The sequence below is a fragment of the Physella acuta genome, unplaced genomic scaffold, assembly GCF_028476545.2.
Source record: "Physella acuta isolate Inbredline_101_S28 unplaced genomic scaffold, ASM2847654v3 ptg001043l, whole genome shotgun sequence".
Classification (NCBI taxonomy): Eukaryota; Metazoa; Mollusca; class Gastropoda; family Physidae; genus Physella; species Physella acuta.
Genome location: NW_026732560.1, coordinates 35,050 through 55,155, shown reverse-complemented (window position 1 = coordinate 55,155; position 20,106 = coordinate 35,050). Strand labels below are relative to the sequence as shown.

At 33.8% G+C, this 20,106-nt stretch overlaps 1 protein-coding gene across 1 annotated transcript; it reads right to left on the bottom strand.

Annotated features, from left to right (window-relative positions):
- Positions 1–9,244: 9,244 nt before the first annotated feature.
- LOC131954946 (dynein axonemal assembly factor 6-like) lies at positions 9,245–10,139 on the bottom strand. The gene is made up of 2 exons (XM_059318796.1): positions 10,085–10,139; positions 9,245–9,717 (listed from the first exon to the last, which is right to left on the bottom strand). Exons 1-2 carry the CDS (start codon positions 10,137–10,139, stop codon positions 9,245–9,247), a joined length of 528 nt encoding a protein of 175 aa, XP_059174779.1.
- Positions 10,140–20,106: the final 9,967 nt, after the last annotated feature.

The window sequence follows — 20,106 nt, the reverse complement described above, 5'->3', positions numbered from 1 at the left end:
ACAATATGATCTTGTCCCTTGATTTAGGGATCCAAAATTATAACTTGATTTGATACTTGAGATTCTTAATATTCTGAGGTGGTTTCATTTCTTAAAACATTCAGCAGGTCATTGTGCTAAGCTTTCCAATATATTTTTAAGCAAATTAAATATTCAAAATTTTTAAAAAAAGAAGAGAAAACAGTATGTTTCATAAAAAAACATATTATTACTATTGTTTGAGATAACATTTTAAACAATCGCTTTTCGTTTCCATTGTATTATAATTTTCATTATGTAGCGAAAATCAGGAAATTGGTTGTTTCCCCTGATAAAATTTAAAATTTACAAATGGGAAACAACCAAAACAAAGAAATATTTAATGCACATCTATATAATTTTTAACAATTCAATATATAGTTTATTATTTATTAAACGGTGATTCCTGTTTTCCTTTCTAAAGCTTCTTAAAGAATAGAAATGAAAAGGTAAATTGCTTTTCGAGCTTAAATATTCTATTTTATTGTTTATTTGTGTACCTTGTTTTTCCCAAGAAACATGATTTAACATAAATAGACCTCTTTTTAAGTTACTAAAATGTTCTCTTTTGGTCAATCCGTTGATGTTGTTTAAACCTACAGAAGATTTTATTTTTTGTGATAGAGACATCTCATCTAAAAAATGTATGCTGCTAGCTGTTATATAGCAATATTAAGACATTGTTTTATTTAAAGCTAAATTTGGCCTTATCGGCGATGCTAGCACTTTGTGAGGCAAAACAAAATAAAGCGGGAGTGATCTCCTTTAAACTTTCTCGTATATGCTTTAAAAAATAAGGGTTCGGATAACACTTAAAGTAAAGTCGGGCTATAGAAAATTAGTGACAAAACCCTCGTTTTTTATGCTGTATGCTAGTATGATATTAAATGATAAAAAATGATAATACAAGTATCAAAATAAAGAAGTTTTTTAAAGAAATCCGAAGTACAAAAGTATAATTTCGTCAACGAAACTTAAACGGTTCACAAGATATAGGCTTTTGATAAACCGGAAGTAAAGTAAGCACCTGTTAACGCTTACCGGAAATCATTCAAAATTTTAGAAAAACATCAAATATGCTATAATACTTATACATGAAATTATGTCAAGCTAACTGAAACGGACGTTATTGCAAAACTTTTTTTTTTTGGCCTCCGGATGGTTGTAAAAATCCCAATTTATCCCAATCTTGATTTAGATTGTTTTAATGAAATATCTTAATACATCCTTTATATTCCGTATACGTTAAAGTAGGGTGGTGTAAAACGGTACAAACTGTCAAAATTACATTAAAATTAGAGTGCAAAATTACAATACTTTCTCTATACTCTGTATACGAGAAGGTACAATAGTACTTGCAATACCACCCACCTAATTGATTCTTTATTTTAAATGGAGTACGAGGAGATTGCTAGAATTGCTTTACATAAGAGGTAAACAAGGTTTGCCGTTGAACATCTATCTATCTATATATATATAATTCTCTTCTGGGAGTCGTTAGAAAACAAGCTGCAAACGCGCCTTGCAATCCCCTCGCTTCCTCTCTGTCGCTACCACCCCCACCCCCTCACATGGTCTGGTGAGTTGTGGTTCACGCTGTTTACATTTTACAATCGTAGAGTCGGGTTTGGTGACGGCTATTAGGGGCAGATAATTTAGTTTGAAACGATTTTAAACTTAGAGGTAAATAAGAGGAGGCTGCTTTCACGGGGGGGGGGGGGGGGGGGTAAGGGGGGTTTAGTGTTGTAAAGCAAATATTTTCAGTGGCAGCATTGGTACTGACGAATTCACAAATTATGAATTACTGAAAAGTAAAAAAAAAACAACAACTACATAGCGGCGTATGATACACCGCGGGTCGACTCGTATATATATAATTCTCTTCTGGGAGCCGCTAGAAAACAAGCTGTAAACGCGATCCCTACCTCCCCACCCCTACATGATCTAAGTGAGCTGTGTTCACTCTAAATGTTTACAAGCAGAGCCAACGATTTTAAACGTAAGGGGGGGGGGGGGAGAGGGGGGGGGGGTAAGGAGGGGGGGTTATGGTCCTTAAAGAGCTACTTATAGTGTTTTAAAGAAATATTTTCAGTGGCAGCGTTGGTACTGTCGAATTCACAAATTATGAATTACTGAAAAGTAGAAAATAAAACAAGTAAATAGCGGCGTATTTTATGCCGCGGGCCGGCTCGTTTTATATAAGAAACGTTTTAAAACAGTCTTAAAAACAATCATTATATTAATTTTTTATTTTTAATTACATTTTCAATTTGTAAACTTGAGGTGCAGCTACATGTCACCTAAACACAAGAGTTGATGATTTATATTTTGATATTGTCCCTTGATTTTTTTAATTTTTTAAATTTTTATTTTACTAAATGTTGTCATCTAATAAAACCATTTTGTTTTCAGATGAACGTATTAATAAAAAGTATGTACATAGTTATCATATATGTTGTTATACACAATTTTAAGGGAAAAGCAGTAAAAGGGGTCAAGGTAAAATGAAAGTGTTGGAATCCGGATGAGGAGGGATTGACAAAACTCGTTTAAGGGTTGAGTACAACGTGTCATATTTGAAGAGTTGTCCTTCTCGCTGTTAATGGTCTGTCGTCTGCATATATGTAAGAAATGGATCTGTCTGGGTTGAGGATGTAGAATATTTGATTATGGCAGAGGTAGTTGTCGGGGTGCTGGTCGATGATGTGTTGTTCTATGTCGTATTTGGTGTACAGACTTATTAGTCAGTATCCATACTGGAAGACGGCTGTGTCTGGGTGTTTTAGTACGTTTGTTGTCCCTTGATCTCAAGGGATCCAAAATTATTCCTTTTTACGTTAAACCAAAGCATACGTTACAGCACAGATTTTCCTCTTTAAAATAAACTGCAAGTCTTTGAGCTATTGCTTTACATTACATTTAGACACTAAAAAAACATTATGAGAAACCCAAGTATTTTTGAAAAAAAACAAAATATACGCTGTAACATAATTAATGCCTTTCTCTACTATTGTAAATAAAACAATTCTTTATGTTTACATGTTATTTTTATTGTCTTCTTTTTTTCGCAAAAAAATTCATATTAGCTGTTTCCCTTAGTTTTTAAGATATTTCTAAATGGGAAGCAACTAATAAAAATATATAAAGCGCTAAATGAATCATTTTTCTTAAATGCATTATACTGAATGTCATGCATTAAAATTAAACCGTTTTTTATTTTTGTAAATCATAATTATAACTAGCTACTTTGTGTATTTACAAACTATGAATTAAATTTAGAGAAAGATCTTTTGTACTGGTAAGTAAAAAGTAAAGTAAAGTTTCCCTTTCAAACCTGACGGTCTATGGGGCAAGTGAAGTAGAGTTCACTTGTTTCTGTGACCTCGGCATATGAAGAGATAGTGTGGTCAGCACTATGCCCAGCCGCCTTTACTTACCCTAACTTAAGTTAGGTACCCATCAGAGTTGGGTGGACTCATTGACGGTCTACTGACTTGAACCCGGATTCGAACTCGAGACTTACTTGTTAGCAGTCCAGCTCTCTACCGCTAGACCACTCCGTCCCATTGTACTGGTAAGTGCGTTGATTTTAATATTACAAACTAATTTTAAGCGTAATTGTAGTATATTTCTTTTAGTATATGACGATTCATATATATACAAATGTATTCACCCCAGTTTCGTAGCGAGGTCGGGTGTCACCCGGTGCGGCTCTTAATGGTGTCACCCCCCCCCCCCGTAACAAAAAATTATATATATATATATATATATATATATATATATATATATATATATATATATATATATAATATATTATATATTATATATTATATATTATATATTATATATATGATAGGCATACTGCCTTGTTTCGCTTGAGTTTTTTAAAACACTTTTGAGAATTTGAATGAATAATTACTTGTTGACACGTGTCGCACAACAGTATAACTTCGGTTACTGTTAATTAAGTGATCCAAAATAAAGCAGTAGATATGGGGTCAATCATTTATGACGTCCACAAAATTGGATCTTGGATAAGCGTGAAAACATACCGTGTGAATGAGAATGTGCTTAGACTATCTAAAATTGTTCTTTATTGAAAGAGTTATCGCGCTGGGACACTGTACACTGCTCCTAGCTTTTAAAGGCTTTTTTTACCCACTATTTTTAAAAAAAGAGTCAGAGATTTGCAGGCAGTCATTATTTGTTTTTTTATTGAAGAATTTGTAGACCGAAATTATTAGTGTTATTTGTGGCTGTCTTACTATCAACGATTATATGGGTTGGGTAAATTTGGCTACTCAACATGACGTCATTATATTACTTTTACCCATCTTTACGCTACATGTGTTTCCATAACAAACCGCCTCTCCCCCTTTTTTTGAGGTCGCGCTGACCGTTCGACCTACACACCTGACCAAACGAACACATTATACACTCACTGATATTTTAATATTTAATTATAACGTGGTTATTTTATCATAAGTAAAATTAGTTAGATAGGAGTAAAGCATATAGTAAAAATTAGTTAGATAGGAGTAAAGGATATAGTAAAGATTAGTTGGATAGGAGTAAATGATATAGTAAATATTAGTTAGATAGGAGTAAAGGTAAAAATTTAAGATTAATTAGATAGGACTAGGAGATCAATTTGTGTGTAAATAAAGAAAATTATAGTTTTACCTTGAATTGGATATTTTGTGTTTGTTTCCATCACTAAACTGTGTCATGCTACATTTTAAAGAAGACGATAACAAGGTACGATCCCCGGATTTTATATGTATTACAGTATACATTACATTATACAATTGATACTTTCACATCTTCCCGAAACCCTCCCATCTCAGAAGGGTATTACTGTTAAATTTGTTTAAGCGTGAAAAAAATATGTGGATTAACCGTGCATTTTTTTTAATTGAATAAAAGCGGGCCCCAACAGTCTATATCTGTCGTCCATCGTCTAGAGATGTGTATACTAATTTTATGGCGTCATGAAATCTAAAATGGAGAATTCTACACATGTTAGGGATGTGTATGTAGGTCTAGCAGCTAGGTCACATTATATATTGCTATAACCTACAGTTGCAAAATAGCCACACTATATTCTTGTTCGTTGAAAGAGATGTGAAAAAAAAAGTATAGGATTTCTGTCACCGGGTGTTTAGGAGTTATGATCATATATGAGTGTTCACCGTCGTTTTTGAACTTTTTAAAGTATATCATCTAAGCAACCGAATGCTGATGTTTCATGATGTTGACGAGTTTTCTTAAATTTGTGATCGGGCTCCCAAAGTTCTGGTATAGCGTCCTCTAACAGCTCTTTCTCTTCATATTTGAACTGGAATTCTAAGATTTCTTTTTACAAAGTCCTTATTGTTGATATGGTTCATTTTTAGCAAACTGAATTTAAAAAAAAAAAGTCCATGGGTGACAAAATCATCAGTTGATGTTCATAGATTTTGTTTGACTGAATCACCGTGTACAATATATTAGCGTCCCCATAATTCAATGTGCCACCCATCTCAATGTGTTTTTCATTCATCAATTCAATGTGTTTAGCACTGTTGTCAATCATCTACTGCGTACAATTGTTACTTCAACTTTTCTCTTACTAATGTTGTCTGTATTGAATTGATCTTTATTGATTGAGACTTTTTGCAATAAACCTCAACTTGACCGTGTCGGACTTGCTGGTCTACTGTAGTCTTTGTCTTTGATGGTAGATTTGATCCTAGGAAATGTTGCTTGGAACTACTTTCGATTTTTCAGCTAGACGACGCTTACCTAGGATAAATCCTAGATAGGATGATCCGGTTCCATGACAAATGATCTCAGGAAAAAATGATCTCAGACAAAATATCTCAGACAAAATATCTCACGGACAAATGATCTTAGGACAAATGATCTCAGGACAAATTATCTCAAGGACAAATGATCTCGCGGACAAAAGATACCAGGACAAAAAATATCAGGAAAAATGATACCATGGACAAATGATCTCAGACAAAATATCTCAGACAAAATATCTCACAGCAAAATTTTAATAGTGTATTGGATGATTTTAGTTGATTTGAAAATTTTTAAATTGACTATCAATATGGCTTTGTTTACCTTTTTGCTCATTATAATTGTGAATAAAATGAATTTGTTCAACTTAACAAAGCATCATAAGATTTATTAAATTTAATATTTGTAATACCATTTTATTTGAAAAAGTAAAAATTAAAACAAACTTACTCCTTTAGCCTAAAAGGTATAATAAATGATGTTTAAACAAATGAAGTAACGGTAGCTATACAACATTGCTGTTGAAAACACGCGAAATATTTTTCAAAAATGTGAATGTGTCTTCAGGTTTGTTACATAAAACTATTGTTTTTATTGCATCATCAACAGAAACATAACGCTTACGTTTCTATGCCGGTAGGTACATCGTTATGATCACAACTCTCTAATACTATGTGATCATATGTTGTGTGAACTCTAGCTCGACATGTCCAAACTTCAGATTTACAAATCGCTTTTATAAACATAAATTCACCAGAAACTAATGTCCTAAAACCATTTTGCGAGGTAACGAAGAGGCCATAGCTGAATAATCACCATTAATGATGCTTTGTTTGCATGCACACTACGACAAACATAGCCATGCGATGACCGCTGTCGTTTAAATTAGCCTTTGTCACCTGATCAATAAGGTGTGACCTACGCATAACTATTGACTTTAGTTGCTAGATGTATTGTCCATTTAGGGAGGATGTCTTTCCCTTTTAAGGCGTGTCTCTGCCATCAAAGCGGGCGGCCACCTTGATACGAAGGTGTGTGTATATTGTTATTTCATTCGCTTTGATCTAGTTTCGTCCACCTGACTTGGTAGGATTGTTTCATGTTTGGCAAGCCCACCTACGCTACCTATTGAAATATTTCTTTAATCTTCGCATACTATATAAGAAATCTTAATTTCAAAATGTTAAGTGCAATATGACAAATTTATACGGCAAACATTTCTCACAATTATTATATAGACCTATAAACAATATTAAACATAGTAAACACAATATTATGATAGTCAATAAAACAATGTTCAGATGAACTGAAATCATTGAATACACTATTCTCTATTGTCTGAGATTATGTGTCCATGATATCATTTGTCCTGATATATTTTGTCCTGAGATCAATTGTCCGTGAAATATTTTGTCTGAGATCATTTGTCCTGTCACAGGATGATCCTTCACGAAACCATCGCATTTACGATTATCTCGACGAACTATACTCAACTATTAACTCAACTACTCAAATTTCACAACATACGTTTTTTTTCACGACTATTTAAATAGCATTATCCAAATAAACCATTCTAAACATCGCTGCTACTCGACATTCTCAATATGTAATACACGATTACTCAACCGCATCTATCAATCAACAACGACTCAACTCTCGGCCACGCTAAAATGATTTACTTTAAACGCGCATAAAAAAATCAAGTGGTTTAAGAATGCCCATCACTCCAGCACTAAGATATCCTCATATACTCATACAATTTAGTATAGTCCCTTGATTTTCAAGGGATCCAAAATTTATTTATATTATTTTAACATGACTAGTGACTTAACGGTGGTTTCCCATCTGGAAAAATGCAGCCGGTCATTTAGCTAATGCTTTTCTACATATTTTAGAGCAAGTTAATCATTTAGAAATCCAAAATTTAACAAGAATGGATAAAATATTAGGTAAAAAATATTAATAGCTGCATTGTATGTAAGTGAAACAATCATTTTAGTTTTTATTGTATTATTTTGTTCTTACACAAAAAAAAAAAATCAGGATATTACTTACTTCCCCTGCATCTAATAAATTTAAATATGGGAAACAACTAGAAAAAGGAAATATTCTTTTGTTTCTATTCCCTTCAGGAATGTGCCTCGATGCATTTCCCGTCAACTAATTGTATGCCGCCATGAAATCTAAAATGGATAGATCTTCACATGTCATAGATGTGTCTAGTAGTTAGGGCAAATTATTCATCCATCTTACAGTAGCAAGAAAGCCATATTGTCTTCTTAATTGCCGATAATAAAGTAATTTACCGCACTCCGTGTCTTCAACAAAGTGAAGTAATTTTTTTTCGAAACAATCATCTTCTTCAAGCAAGGATGGGTTTTACTTTCCATGCAGTTTTACATTTATTTCGTTTAGTTTCTTTGTGATATTCATCTTGAAGTTGAATGTTTTAATTTGGGATAGAAAAGTTAATAGGAAGTACATAGAAATAAGGCGTAACTAAATATTCTAACGGAATAGCGAGTGTGTATTGTTTATGTTTATTATTTTATCGTAAATTACCGAGTGTTGCAGAACAATATTTTTATGAGTCTTGAAAATAAAATAAAATTATTAATATTTGTGCTTGGAGCTGAAGAGCCGCATCTCGACATCAAATGAGCCGCATGCGGCTCGCGAGCCGAAGTTTGCCGGCCCCTGTTCTTGATCCGTCCTGTCAATTTGTCCCTTGATTTCAAGGGATCCAAAACAATGGTATAATAGAATAGTCAAGTGGTGGTTTCATTCCTTAAAAAAACTAGCAGGTCATTGAGCTAAAGCTTTCCTGCCTAAGTTCTTAGGCAAAAATCCGTCCGTTCTTGATCATTTTGGATTTCTGAATAATCATTTGCTCTAAAATAAATAAAATAAAAAAAAACAAGCATTAGTTCAATGACCTGCTGACGTTCTTTTAAGTTGGGATTCTACAGCTTTATCACGTAGTTATCTACATCTGTATTAAAATTACAATATTTTTGGATCCCTAGAAATCAAGGGACAAGATCAAGGTCTATTAACAATTTTTGTCCTTTTTTTTTTTTATGCATTTTATTCACATTATCAGATAATATTTTGTCTTTAAAAAAAGAACAATATTTTAACAACAGAAAACCTGTTTAATTGTTTAAAACATATTCAACTTTTAAAAAGCAAGATTTGTATAATTTATTTGTATTAACTTTCATATCACATTCAGTTCATATATCACTTTTCATTTTTTAAAACATTTATCCTTAGACTGACATATATATGTATGCGTGTTTGTGTATGTATATATATATATATATATATATATATATATATATATATATATACAACCAGCTTTACACAATGGCAGACACTTTTATCTCAGATTTAACACTATGAGCACCAAAATAAATGCAATACACAATCATTTTTTTTAGAAGTTAAATTCATCAAAGTCTCTGACCTTTCTTAAAGTCACAATAAGAGTTTCTGTTTTAGAGTCCCACTGAGCTTTGCCATTCTTGTGGTCAACATTGTGAGGTAAGTGCAGCCCAAGTTTATAGTTAGGTGTGCGGCAGTCAAGAAACTTTGACTTGACATCTAATTCTACCTCTGACATTTTTGTGCTTGGAAGTTTGATTTTTATTGTCATATTTTCACAGCTAGATGTAGCTGATGTCTTGTTACCCATTTGTAAAAATATATCCTCGCTCGTGACTGATTGACTATACAACATATCATACTCAGGCTGAGGTCTAGGATCATCTATTACATCAAATTCAGAACCTTCTGGGACTTCATATTCTGACCAGATATCTTTACTGTCAGAATTCTGCACTGGTGCGTTATCTTCAGATGTTTTCTCTGGTCCAATATGAACTGGACCAAACTTGATTTTCAAGGGATCTAAAATTTAAAATTACACGTATGTGACCAGTTGAGGCCAGTTAAGCGGTGGTTTCATTTCTTACAAAATTTAGCTGGTCATTTAGCTAAAGCTTTCCTTAACATTTTAAAGGAAATTAATTTTTTCAAAATTAAAAAAAAAGTTATCTGGTTTCGTTTTTAAAATGTTCTTCTTTGATCAACTCTTTTATGTTCATTAAACTTAAGGAAGAACGTTTTATAATTTTTAAAAATGGTCCAATTTGCTTTTCGGTAATAGTGCGGTTTTTTTTTTAATTTCGTAGACATTGTTTTCGTCAACTTGTTTTTCTCCATCTATACGTGCCGTATCCAACTACGGATCATAACTTGTTGAGATCAGACCTACCTTTCCGAATCAGCAAGTAAATACAGCACATCTGAGGATGTGAATGTCGATACATCGCTAATATTGTGCATTGAGCCATCAGAGATAAGTGATAGGATCATGACGTTGTACGTTTTTGTACTTATTCAGTACTAGTCTACACCTCCCACAGTACCAGTCTACACCTCCCCCAGTACTAGTCTACACCTCCCCCGGCACTGGTCCATAACTCCATTAATCCCCATTTCAAACTGTAAACTTCTTTAAAAAAAGTAAGTTGGCTGTATTTGCCTACAACTTGCAGTCTATTATTATACAATAAAAGGGGAGGTAACTTTTCTGTTAATTTTTTTTTTAAAGAAAAAAACATATTTGGTTTAAAAAATACTAGCTGGCACGTAAAAAAATGAGAAGTTGGTGACTTATTTACAAGCCATATTGTTATGAAATGTGTTGTTAGATGTGAGCGCCGACATAAGAGCGCAGTCAATTAAAAAAAAACACACGTTGTACGCTAAACGAATAAGACATATTTTAATTAAAAAATCGGCGGTACGATAAAACGACATGTGTTTATTTATATATTATGGTTAATATATTATGAATGCAGTTTGAAAATATCTCTAACCCAAGTAACATGGAGAAGATATTGGTCGAAGGCTACAGATATCGAAAGGACAGAGCAAATGCTGATGAAAGTACGACATGGAGATGCTGTAAGAAAGATGGCTGCCGAGGACGGATGAAAATGTTGAACGATGTTGTTCTGTCAAGAGTTGGAAAAACCAAGGCAGATTATACAACAAGCCAGAGCAGGAATTTCGATGGAAGTAGTACCTCATTTGCCGGCATACGTCGCTTCACAACGTGCAATAGAAAGACAGAGAAAACGCAAGCAGCTGCCATACCCAAATCCGCAGAACGTTGCAGAGATAACAATTCCTGAAACTCTCCAAACGAGAACAAGAGGGCAAAATTTCGTCTTTTGGGATTCCGGAACGACTGACGTTTACAGAATGATGATGTTCGTAACAATGGATAATATCAATCGCCAATACCAGTCAATACCAGTTTTTTACTTAAATAAACTGAACAATTAGTTTTTTAATGAAACAAAACAGAGTTAACTACAAACCATTTCTTCCTATCTGAGTTAATCTTCTTGTTTCTATTTATTAAATATGGTTTTTCGATCTTTAGTTTGCGCTCTTTTGTCGGGAAATTAGCGCGCTCTTATGTCGGCGCTCTTTTGTCTGCGCTCTTATGTCGGCGCTCTTTTGTCGTGCGCTCTTTTGACGGGTCACCCATTACATTATTAGTAATTAAAGTTGTTTGCAAGCTAAAATAACAGAATCTGATCGACTTTCATCGACTTAGTGAAAATTGCAAAATGATATTGTCCCTTGATTTTCAAGGGATCCAAAATTTCTATCATTAAATCAATAGGAGCCATGGTTAAAGCGGCGGTTTTCGATCTGGCAAAATGCAGCCGGTCATTGAGCTAATGTTATTCTACAAATTTTAGAGCAAATTAAATTATTCAGAAATCCAAAACTTTTGAAATATGGACAGAATTTTATGTGATATTAGGTAAGTAAATATTAATAGCTGCATATTTTATAATACATTTAAAATATCATTTTAGTTTATATTGTATTATTAATTTTGTTCTCACATAAAAATTCCCTATATTGGTTTCTTCCCCTGGTTACAATACATTATAATAGGGGAAACAACTACCAAAACGAAATATCTCTATTCCGTTCAGGGATGTGCCGATATGTATTTCCCGTCAATTAATTTTACGCCACCATGTAATCTAAAATGGAAAATTCTACACATGTCATAGATGTGTCTAGTAGTTAGGTCACATTATTCCTCTATCTTATAGTAGCAAGATAGCTACATTGTCTTCTTGTTTGCCGATAATGATGTGGATGAGGTATGGCGTCTATGCCACAGAGTGCTTGGGTTTCACGATACTGATGTTGGAGTTTTCTTTGGTAGATTTTAAAGCGTTTCGGTCTGTGGCCAGCTCACAGTTCTAAGACAACGTTCGCTAACAGCTCCATGAGTATATACACGTGCATCTACGAGTTCCCTTTGTATAGTTGTTATTTGGTGATATCTTTCACTTCAATGTTTAGCAATCTTTGCGGTTTATTTTTTGTTCCCAGTCGTTCTGATGGCAACATAAGCTAATATAAGCAATTAATTTTAATATATTTTGTTTGACTTAGTCATGTGTGCCGGTAAAAGTGTTATGCCGCCATCTTACCCTGCCTACGACACCCACCAGTTACCCGCATTCTTATACCCCCACCCAATCACACTCATGTTTTGTATGTTATATAAGCACCCAGATCGTTGGTCATCTGACATAGCGGCAAATCATATCATTGGCTTGACCAACACGTCAACACCTAAAGCACTGTCCATTCTGGATGGAGAGACTAGCCACGTTTTACACAAAGTACAGGTGTATATTAAGGGGAAGGAAAACCTGAATCGCTTTTACTCTCTTCTTACTGGCTTCCCTACTCCCACGTGCTCTTTGCTATTGTTTTATTTACTTTCTTTATTTTTATTTACTGTAAAACTTTTTATCTCATAAATATTTATCAATGCTACTCAGTATTTGTTACAACTAATAAACGCACATGTAGCCTCTGCTTGCAGTTAACTTTGTGATTATTGAGTAACAAATAATTTTACTACATGCCGTAAACTGCGGACATTGGGTTGACCCGAGTCATCGGACCTGATTATTAATTTTACTTGCCGGCTGTAAGCCCTTGCAAGACAAATGGTCATCAGACTTGGCTATTAGCTTTGTTACTGCTTGCCGTTACTAGCTACTGCAACATTATAATACTTTGCTCTGTCCGTGACTTAGTTCCCGTGACAGTTGAATCAGATAGACCCTACTTACTGATTACTATTTTACTTTACAATATTCCCGGTAGAGAAGTGGCTCGGTCCCTCCTACTGGTTAAATGTTATTATTTAACTGGTTTTTATCAGTATTACGGTATTATTATTTTGACCCTTGACATCAGGGCTCTACACCTTTTTACCGTTGACATTATCGGTTACAAAAGATTAACGTCCCCACAACTTAATGTGATATCTATCTCAATGACTTGTTTATTGGTTACTTTACTTTAATAAGTTTTAAATGCCGTGTTTCACACTGCTGTCAATCATTTACCGCGTACACAAGTTACTTTAACTGTTCTGTTACTAATGATGTCTACATTAAGTTGCCCATTATAGATTGACATTTTTTAATTTAAGCTAAACTTGGCCGTGTTTTAGCAGTTTGTTTCGTAAAACAAAATAAAGTGATCCTCCTTAATCTTTAAAACTAAGGTGTAAGTTATCTCTTAAAAACTTTCTCGCATATTTTTAAATAACAATGAGGGTTTTGATGGCACCTAGTGGATTCTCCATTAAATGGAGAACCGATGAGAGTACTAGAATAATTTACATAAGAGGCAAACAAGGTTGGTTGTTGAACAATATATAAGAAACGTTTTACTTTGAGTGCAGCTACATGTCACCGTATAAAAGAACTGATGATTTATACATTGAACTTGTCCCTTAATTTCTTTTTTAAGTTAAAAATCCAAAATTAATCGATAAGACGTCTGTAAGCAACAATAATTCAAGTGGAGGTTTTAACTTAAGCTAATAAGCAAGTCTTTGATCTATTGCTTTTCAATACTATTTAGAGTCAAAAAACATTTTCATTCGTTCAACAAATTTTCATTAATAGTAAATATATCTTATACACAAATATTAATAAATGTGTTGACTCTATTAATTAAACAATATTTCTTGTTTACATTATATTATTATTGTCTTGCTTTATCGAAAACATAAGATGTTGGTTGTTTCCCTTGATAACAATACAAATACGTAACTAACGCAAATCGAATGTTTTAAACAAAGCAATATATTTTACGTATCGTTTATTAAACAGTGTTTTATTTCACATATTATATTTATAATTAGCGAATGTGTTTATTTACATATGCATCAAATCCACGTGCAAATTAGAGAATGAAACTCAAAAGTCTTTTGGTAAGTGCGGTTTTTTTTAAATAACTATCTAATTGGACCACTGGGTCCACCTATTGACCATCGTCCACCCAGACAAACATCCCCTCCACCTGTATATCGTTCAGGCCAATCCACACCCAGCCAGTGGAGTTGACGATGAACTTGAATAGATCAAACCAGGCCAGGGTTTTGGCCACTAAGAGATGGCCACCCAGAGACTGGCAGGTCGTTTCTGTGTCGGTGAAGTTTTGGTACGAGTTGAAGTATGCGGCGTAGGTGGTCTCGCCCTTGTAACTGTACCACCTGTTTGAGATAGAGATTAAAGACTTAGCCGTTTCTATATCTAGAGGATATTGATTTTGTTCAAATAATAAGATAGTCTGTGAAATGTGATAAAATATTAATAACTCAATATAGGGGAACAAAAAAATTGTTAACATGTTTTCATAACAAATTAAACTTTATAAAAATATGGTTCAGTCAGAAAACACTACAGTACAATTTAATTAAAAATGAAAGGTTCAAGACATACCAGAACACCTACATGATGTAAATAAATTGAGTTCAGCTTTTTTATTGTAACATATGAAGGTATAATATGTTCGGCATTATGCTTAGTCCATATTTAAAGTTTTATTTATTTACGAAAATAACTATTGTGAATACTTTAACGTTAGAATGTAAACATGTAACCAGTGTTCACTTTATTGTGATATCGCGGCTTACATATTTGATAACAATTAAGAAATAAAGTGCTTGCACTATATTATTAGTGGTCTAGCGGTAGAGAGTTGAGCTGCTAACCCGTAAGTCTCGAGGTCGAATACAGGTGCAAGTCAGTAGACCGTCCCTGAGTCCACCTAACTATGATTAGTAACTAACTCACGTTAGGAAAAGCAAAGGCGGCTGACCACACCTATCTCTTCATATGCTGAGGTCACAGAAACAAGTTAGCTCTACTTCACTTGCCCTATAGACCGTAATGTTTGAAAGTAAACTTTACTTTTTTACTTACAATATTGTTTAAAAATGCACTTTGTTTTTTGTATACTGTAGCGTTTCTTCCTACAGCGTGTATTGACAAATACAACAGTAAATATTCATGTGATAGGAAATAATGAACTATCTGGGGTATTGTGATTATCTAAATAAAGTATCACACCTAGATTTACCTGAAATTCTGGTAACTGTCACAGCCGTCTCCCACGAAGAGATCGCCTTCTGTTGACGAGGGTGGAGGAAATAGTGGACTCAGCCCTGACCCAGGCGTACAGGGTTCGCTCACCTTGTTATACATACAACTTTAGCACTGTGTCTTGTAGCTGCGGTGATCAGAAATCTTTGAGAATGGAATTTAAATTCTATACAAGTTCAAATAGATAATTTTTTAATGATAAAGTAAAGTAAAATTATAAATGCTTCGCGTGAACAGATTTCGAGATGGCGTAAAGATTCAATGTTTCTCTAATGACGGTTTATGAAGTGACGGTGTGATCATTTCAATGCCCGGCTGCATTTACCTTCGTAAGTAAGGACCCTACCAGTATTTGTGGTAACAACAAAAAGAGTAGTTGTATTACCACCAACCTAATGTTGTTTTACCATTGTCCTGGATTCTACGTAAAGTGGACCATCCAGGAAATAGTAGAGTAGGTTTACATCAGAAATAGACAATGTTTGCTACTAAACCATGTATTTAAAAAAAAACGTTTTAAACGAGTATAAAAAAATCATGTTATTAGATTATTATAATACACTATTAGTTGTAAATAGCAGAATCAGATCGAAGAAACTCAACGGCTGAGTGACAATACGAAATTTGGTTTTGTCCCTTTATTTTAATGGATCCAAAATTTGGTTAATCTTTAACCATGCAGTCGAAAAATAAAAAGCAAAGGTTTTATTTCTTAAACCGTTCAGTTGGTCATTGTGCTAAAGCTTTCAAGTACATTTTTAAAGCAAATTAATTATTCAAAATTCAAAATATATTAACATATACTTTATGTTTCATAAAAAAATGCCTACTTGTATTTTTTTATTATAATAAATCAAACAACCTTTTTCAATTCCACTGTATTTTAATTTTCTTCTGTAGCAAAAAACAGGATATAGGTTGCTTCCCCTGTTTGCAATAAATTTAAGAATGGGAAACAACTAAAACAATTAAATATGCTGTGTAAATCGATACAATATTTAACAATTCAATATATTTTATATTATTTATTACAGTGTTGTATTGAGCATATTATGAAAGTTTACTTTTATATTCTAGGTCGTCATCGTGATGGTTGTCATGTTTGTGATTGTGATTGTGATTATGATGGTGAGTGTGATGGTGATGGTGATGGTGATGGTTTTGGTGATTATGATGGTGATGGTGATGGTGATTTTCACATTTCATCAAAAATTTTCTTATTTATAGAAACCCGGTTATGCTGCTAGCTGTTATATAGCAATATCAAGAAAGTTTAGTGGAGATCACTTCCGCTTTATATTTATATTTTTATTTTCGCCCCAACCACTTAACTTTTAGCGTCAGTAATATCACGCTATTTGCTTTTGTATTAAGGTTTTTATCAACGTCTTGTGAGGACTGACATTGATTTACAATATTTCTTTCTGACGTAGGCCTATACATTCATACCCAACCATTTACATTATACTTAATTGCTGAGTTTTGTATGGTCATTTTATTTCCTTGTTTCTTGTCATATTTTGTTTATTCTTGGTAGAGATTACTACCGCTTTACGTTTTATTTTCGCATCAGAAAAAGTTTGTTAGTGTCATTCAACTTATGACTGTCTTCGCTTTTGTATTACCATTTTCATCTTCGGCTTGTGAGGATAGACATTTATTTACAATAATATTTCTTTCAGAGATATACTTTTATTCCAAATCATTTACATTATATTTAATACAGGACTGCTGATTTTTGTCCGCTGAAATATTTCCTAGTTTTTTGTTTCATTATACTTTTTTTCACTTTGAAAATCGCCACGTGTGTTTTGCAAAATAGTCAAGAACCCGTCTATTTTAATCCAATATGTAATGTTGTCGCTACTCCATCCATGTATGTGTCGCAATGAATTGTCCGTCAGCTATTTGTACGCCGCCATGAAATCTAAAATGAAGAATTCTACACATGTCATGGATGTGTCTAGCAGTTATTCCTCTATCCTACACTTGCTCTATAGCCAAAATGTCTTCCTCTCGGTCGACAACTATGTGGATAAGGTGTGGCGGGTCTGCTACTCAGTTCTTTGGTTTCAGGACTATGGTGTAGGGGTTTTCATTTGTAGATTTTAAAACGTTTCAAACTGTGGCCGGCTCACAACGCTCCAAGAGAGCGTCCTCAGCTCCATTAGTATATCATCGTACATCTACGAGTTCTTTGTATATATTTGTTATTTGCTGATATATTTCACTTCAATGTTTATCAATCTTTGCGTTCTTTTTTTTCTCAGTCGTTCTTAGTGCGACACCAGCTGCTAAGAACAATTATTTTTTTTATATATATTTTGTTTGAATTAATTATCTGTGACGGTAAAAAAGTATACCACCACCTTGCTTTTGTCTACGACCCTTCCAGTTACCCACATTTTCATCCCCCCCCCCCTCACCTCAACCACACTTTTGCTAAGTTATTTCAGTACACAGGTTGCTGGTCATGTGACATAGCGGCCAATTATATCATTGGCTTGACCAACTCGTGTATACATAACGCACTGTCTAAGGCTAAAATTAATCATGGTATTAAACAATGCTGATAAAATAATTGTTGGCAAACTTTAAGTGCAACTACATCTCACATAAAAACAACCGCAGAAAATTTTCATTTTCATCTTGTCCCAATTTTTTTTTCTCGTTTTTATAGTGATGAATAGAGCTGTGTTTTCCCATCTGGTAAAATGCAGCCCATCATTGAGCTAATGCTTTTCTACATATTTTAAAACAAATTCATTATTCAGAAATCCAAAACTTATCAAGACTGGACATAACATTAGGTATTAAAATATTAAAAACTACGTCGTCTATAATAAATTAAACAATCATTTCAGTTTATTTTGTATTATTATTTTTGTTCTCACATACATATTTTAGAAAGTTTGTTGCTTCCCCTGGTTGCTATAAATTTAAATATGGGAACCAACTAATACAATGAAATATTCTTTTGTTTCTATTCCGTTCAGGGATGTTCCGCGATATTTCCCGTCGACTAATTTTACGCCGCCAGGAAATCTAAAATGGAGAAGTCTACACTTGTCAGGGAGCCGCATGCGGCTCTTTGGATGTCAATGTGCGGCTCTCATTTTCAATGAATAGATAATAAATATGCTGACCATCTAAAATGTCTTGTTCATTGATCAATTTTCGTAATTGCGTGTAGAATTTTAAAAATCTAATAAATCAGATACTTGTATAATTTAAAATGGTGCTATAAGAATAACGCGGTCGTTTCGCGTCTTTGTATTCTTTAGCCGATTCTTGCATTTGAACAATCTTCAGTAGGTAGTGGTTGATCTTTATTTGTAGTTATAGCTGGGTTGTTCTGAAGTCTTGAAGTGGTGTCATTTGGTTTGTATTTGTGTGTGAGATGGTAGCGTCTATGGAACTAGTGTTGCTGAGCTGGTACGTAATGATGATGTAGCGGTTTGTTGAGGTATCGTGGATAGCTGTAGTCTTTGTCATTGAAGAAAGTGTAGCTTGGAACTATTTTTGATTTTTCAGCTAGACGACACCTACCTAGGAGCAATCCTAGATAGGATGATCCGTCACGACACCATCGAACTTACGATAATCTCGACGAACTATACTCAACGATCAACTTGACTACTCAAATTTCACAACCTACGATTATTCATCTCTCGACTACTTAAATAACATTATCCCAATAAACTATTCTAAAAAAACGCTACTATTCGACATTCTCAACACGCGATTTCCAACACACAATTACTCAACCACATCTACCAATGAACACCGAATCAACTCTCGGCCACGCTAAAATGATTTACTTTCTTCTCGTCATACCAAACTCAAGAGATTTAAGACTACCCAAACCTCCAACATTACGCTATCATTACATATTCAAACAATTTGATCTTGTCCCTTGATTTCAAGGGATCCAAAATTTTAAATTATACACTGCACATGAAATATTGATAAAGCGGTAGTTTCACATTATAAAATATTTAGCAAAAGGAGTGGATCTCGATAAAAAATAAAAGGATGGGCGAAGGGTAGGGGTAGTTTGTCAGAGTCAGTAAACCTTGTCGTTATTAAAGTATTTTTAGTCCCTTGATTTTTTAAATTATTTTATTTTATACATACTTTTATTTTCCATAAAACAAATAACAATCAATTTACAGAAACAAAATGTACATAACAGTGATAGGTTAATAATAAGTAAATAGTTAGATTAATCATTGTAATCTAAATAGTTAAATTTGGTATATACAAAAACCTATGGAAAAGCCCAAAGGGGGGATAATCATAAGTCGTTGAATACAACGCATAACCATAAATTATAAAGCATTAATTAACAAAAGTGGTTTTTCTATACAACCAAAGTTCAAAAGATGTCAGATTACCTCTTCTCTGCTTGGTAATGTTTATCTTAAACGCCTTGCATGTTAATAAGGTGATACTTATCTAAACAACTGATGTATCCAATAAAGGGACTTGTCGCAATTGGTAACGTCTATACTTAATACAATTACCAAAAACTCGTGCGGTTTTACCAGAGTGTTACACTGGGGTCATGGGGTATAGGTTGAAAGGGGGTGGGTGCAGTGGGCCAGACATCAGGAGCGATGTTGCGTGACTTGAGCTGGGGCGGGTAGGATTGGTGTGTTCAACTCGTGTGTAAGTATGTAGCTATCGTGGGGTGTGGGGCTACAGTGGAGTTTCCTTTTAGATGCCAACATTTTGTTAGAAGTGTCTAATCCCTTGAATTTATTTTATTTATATATTTTTT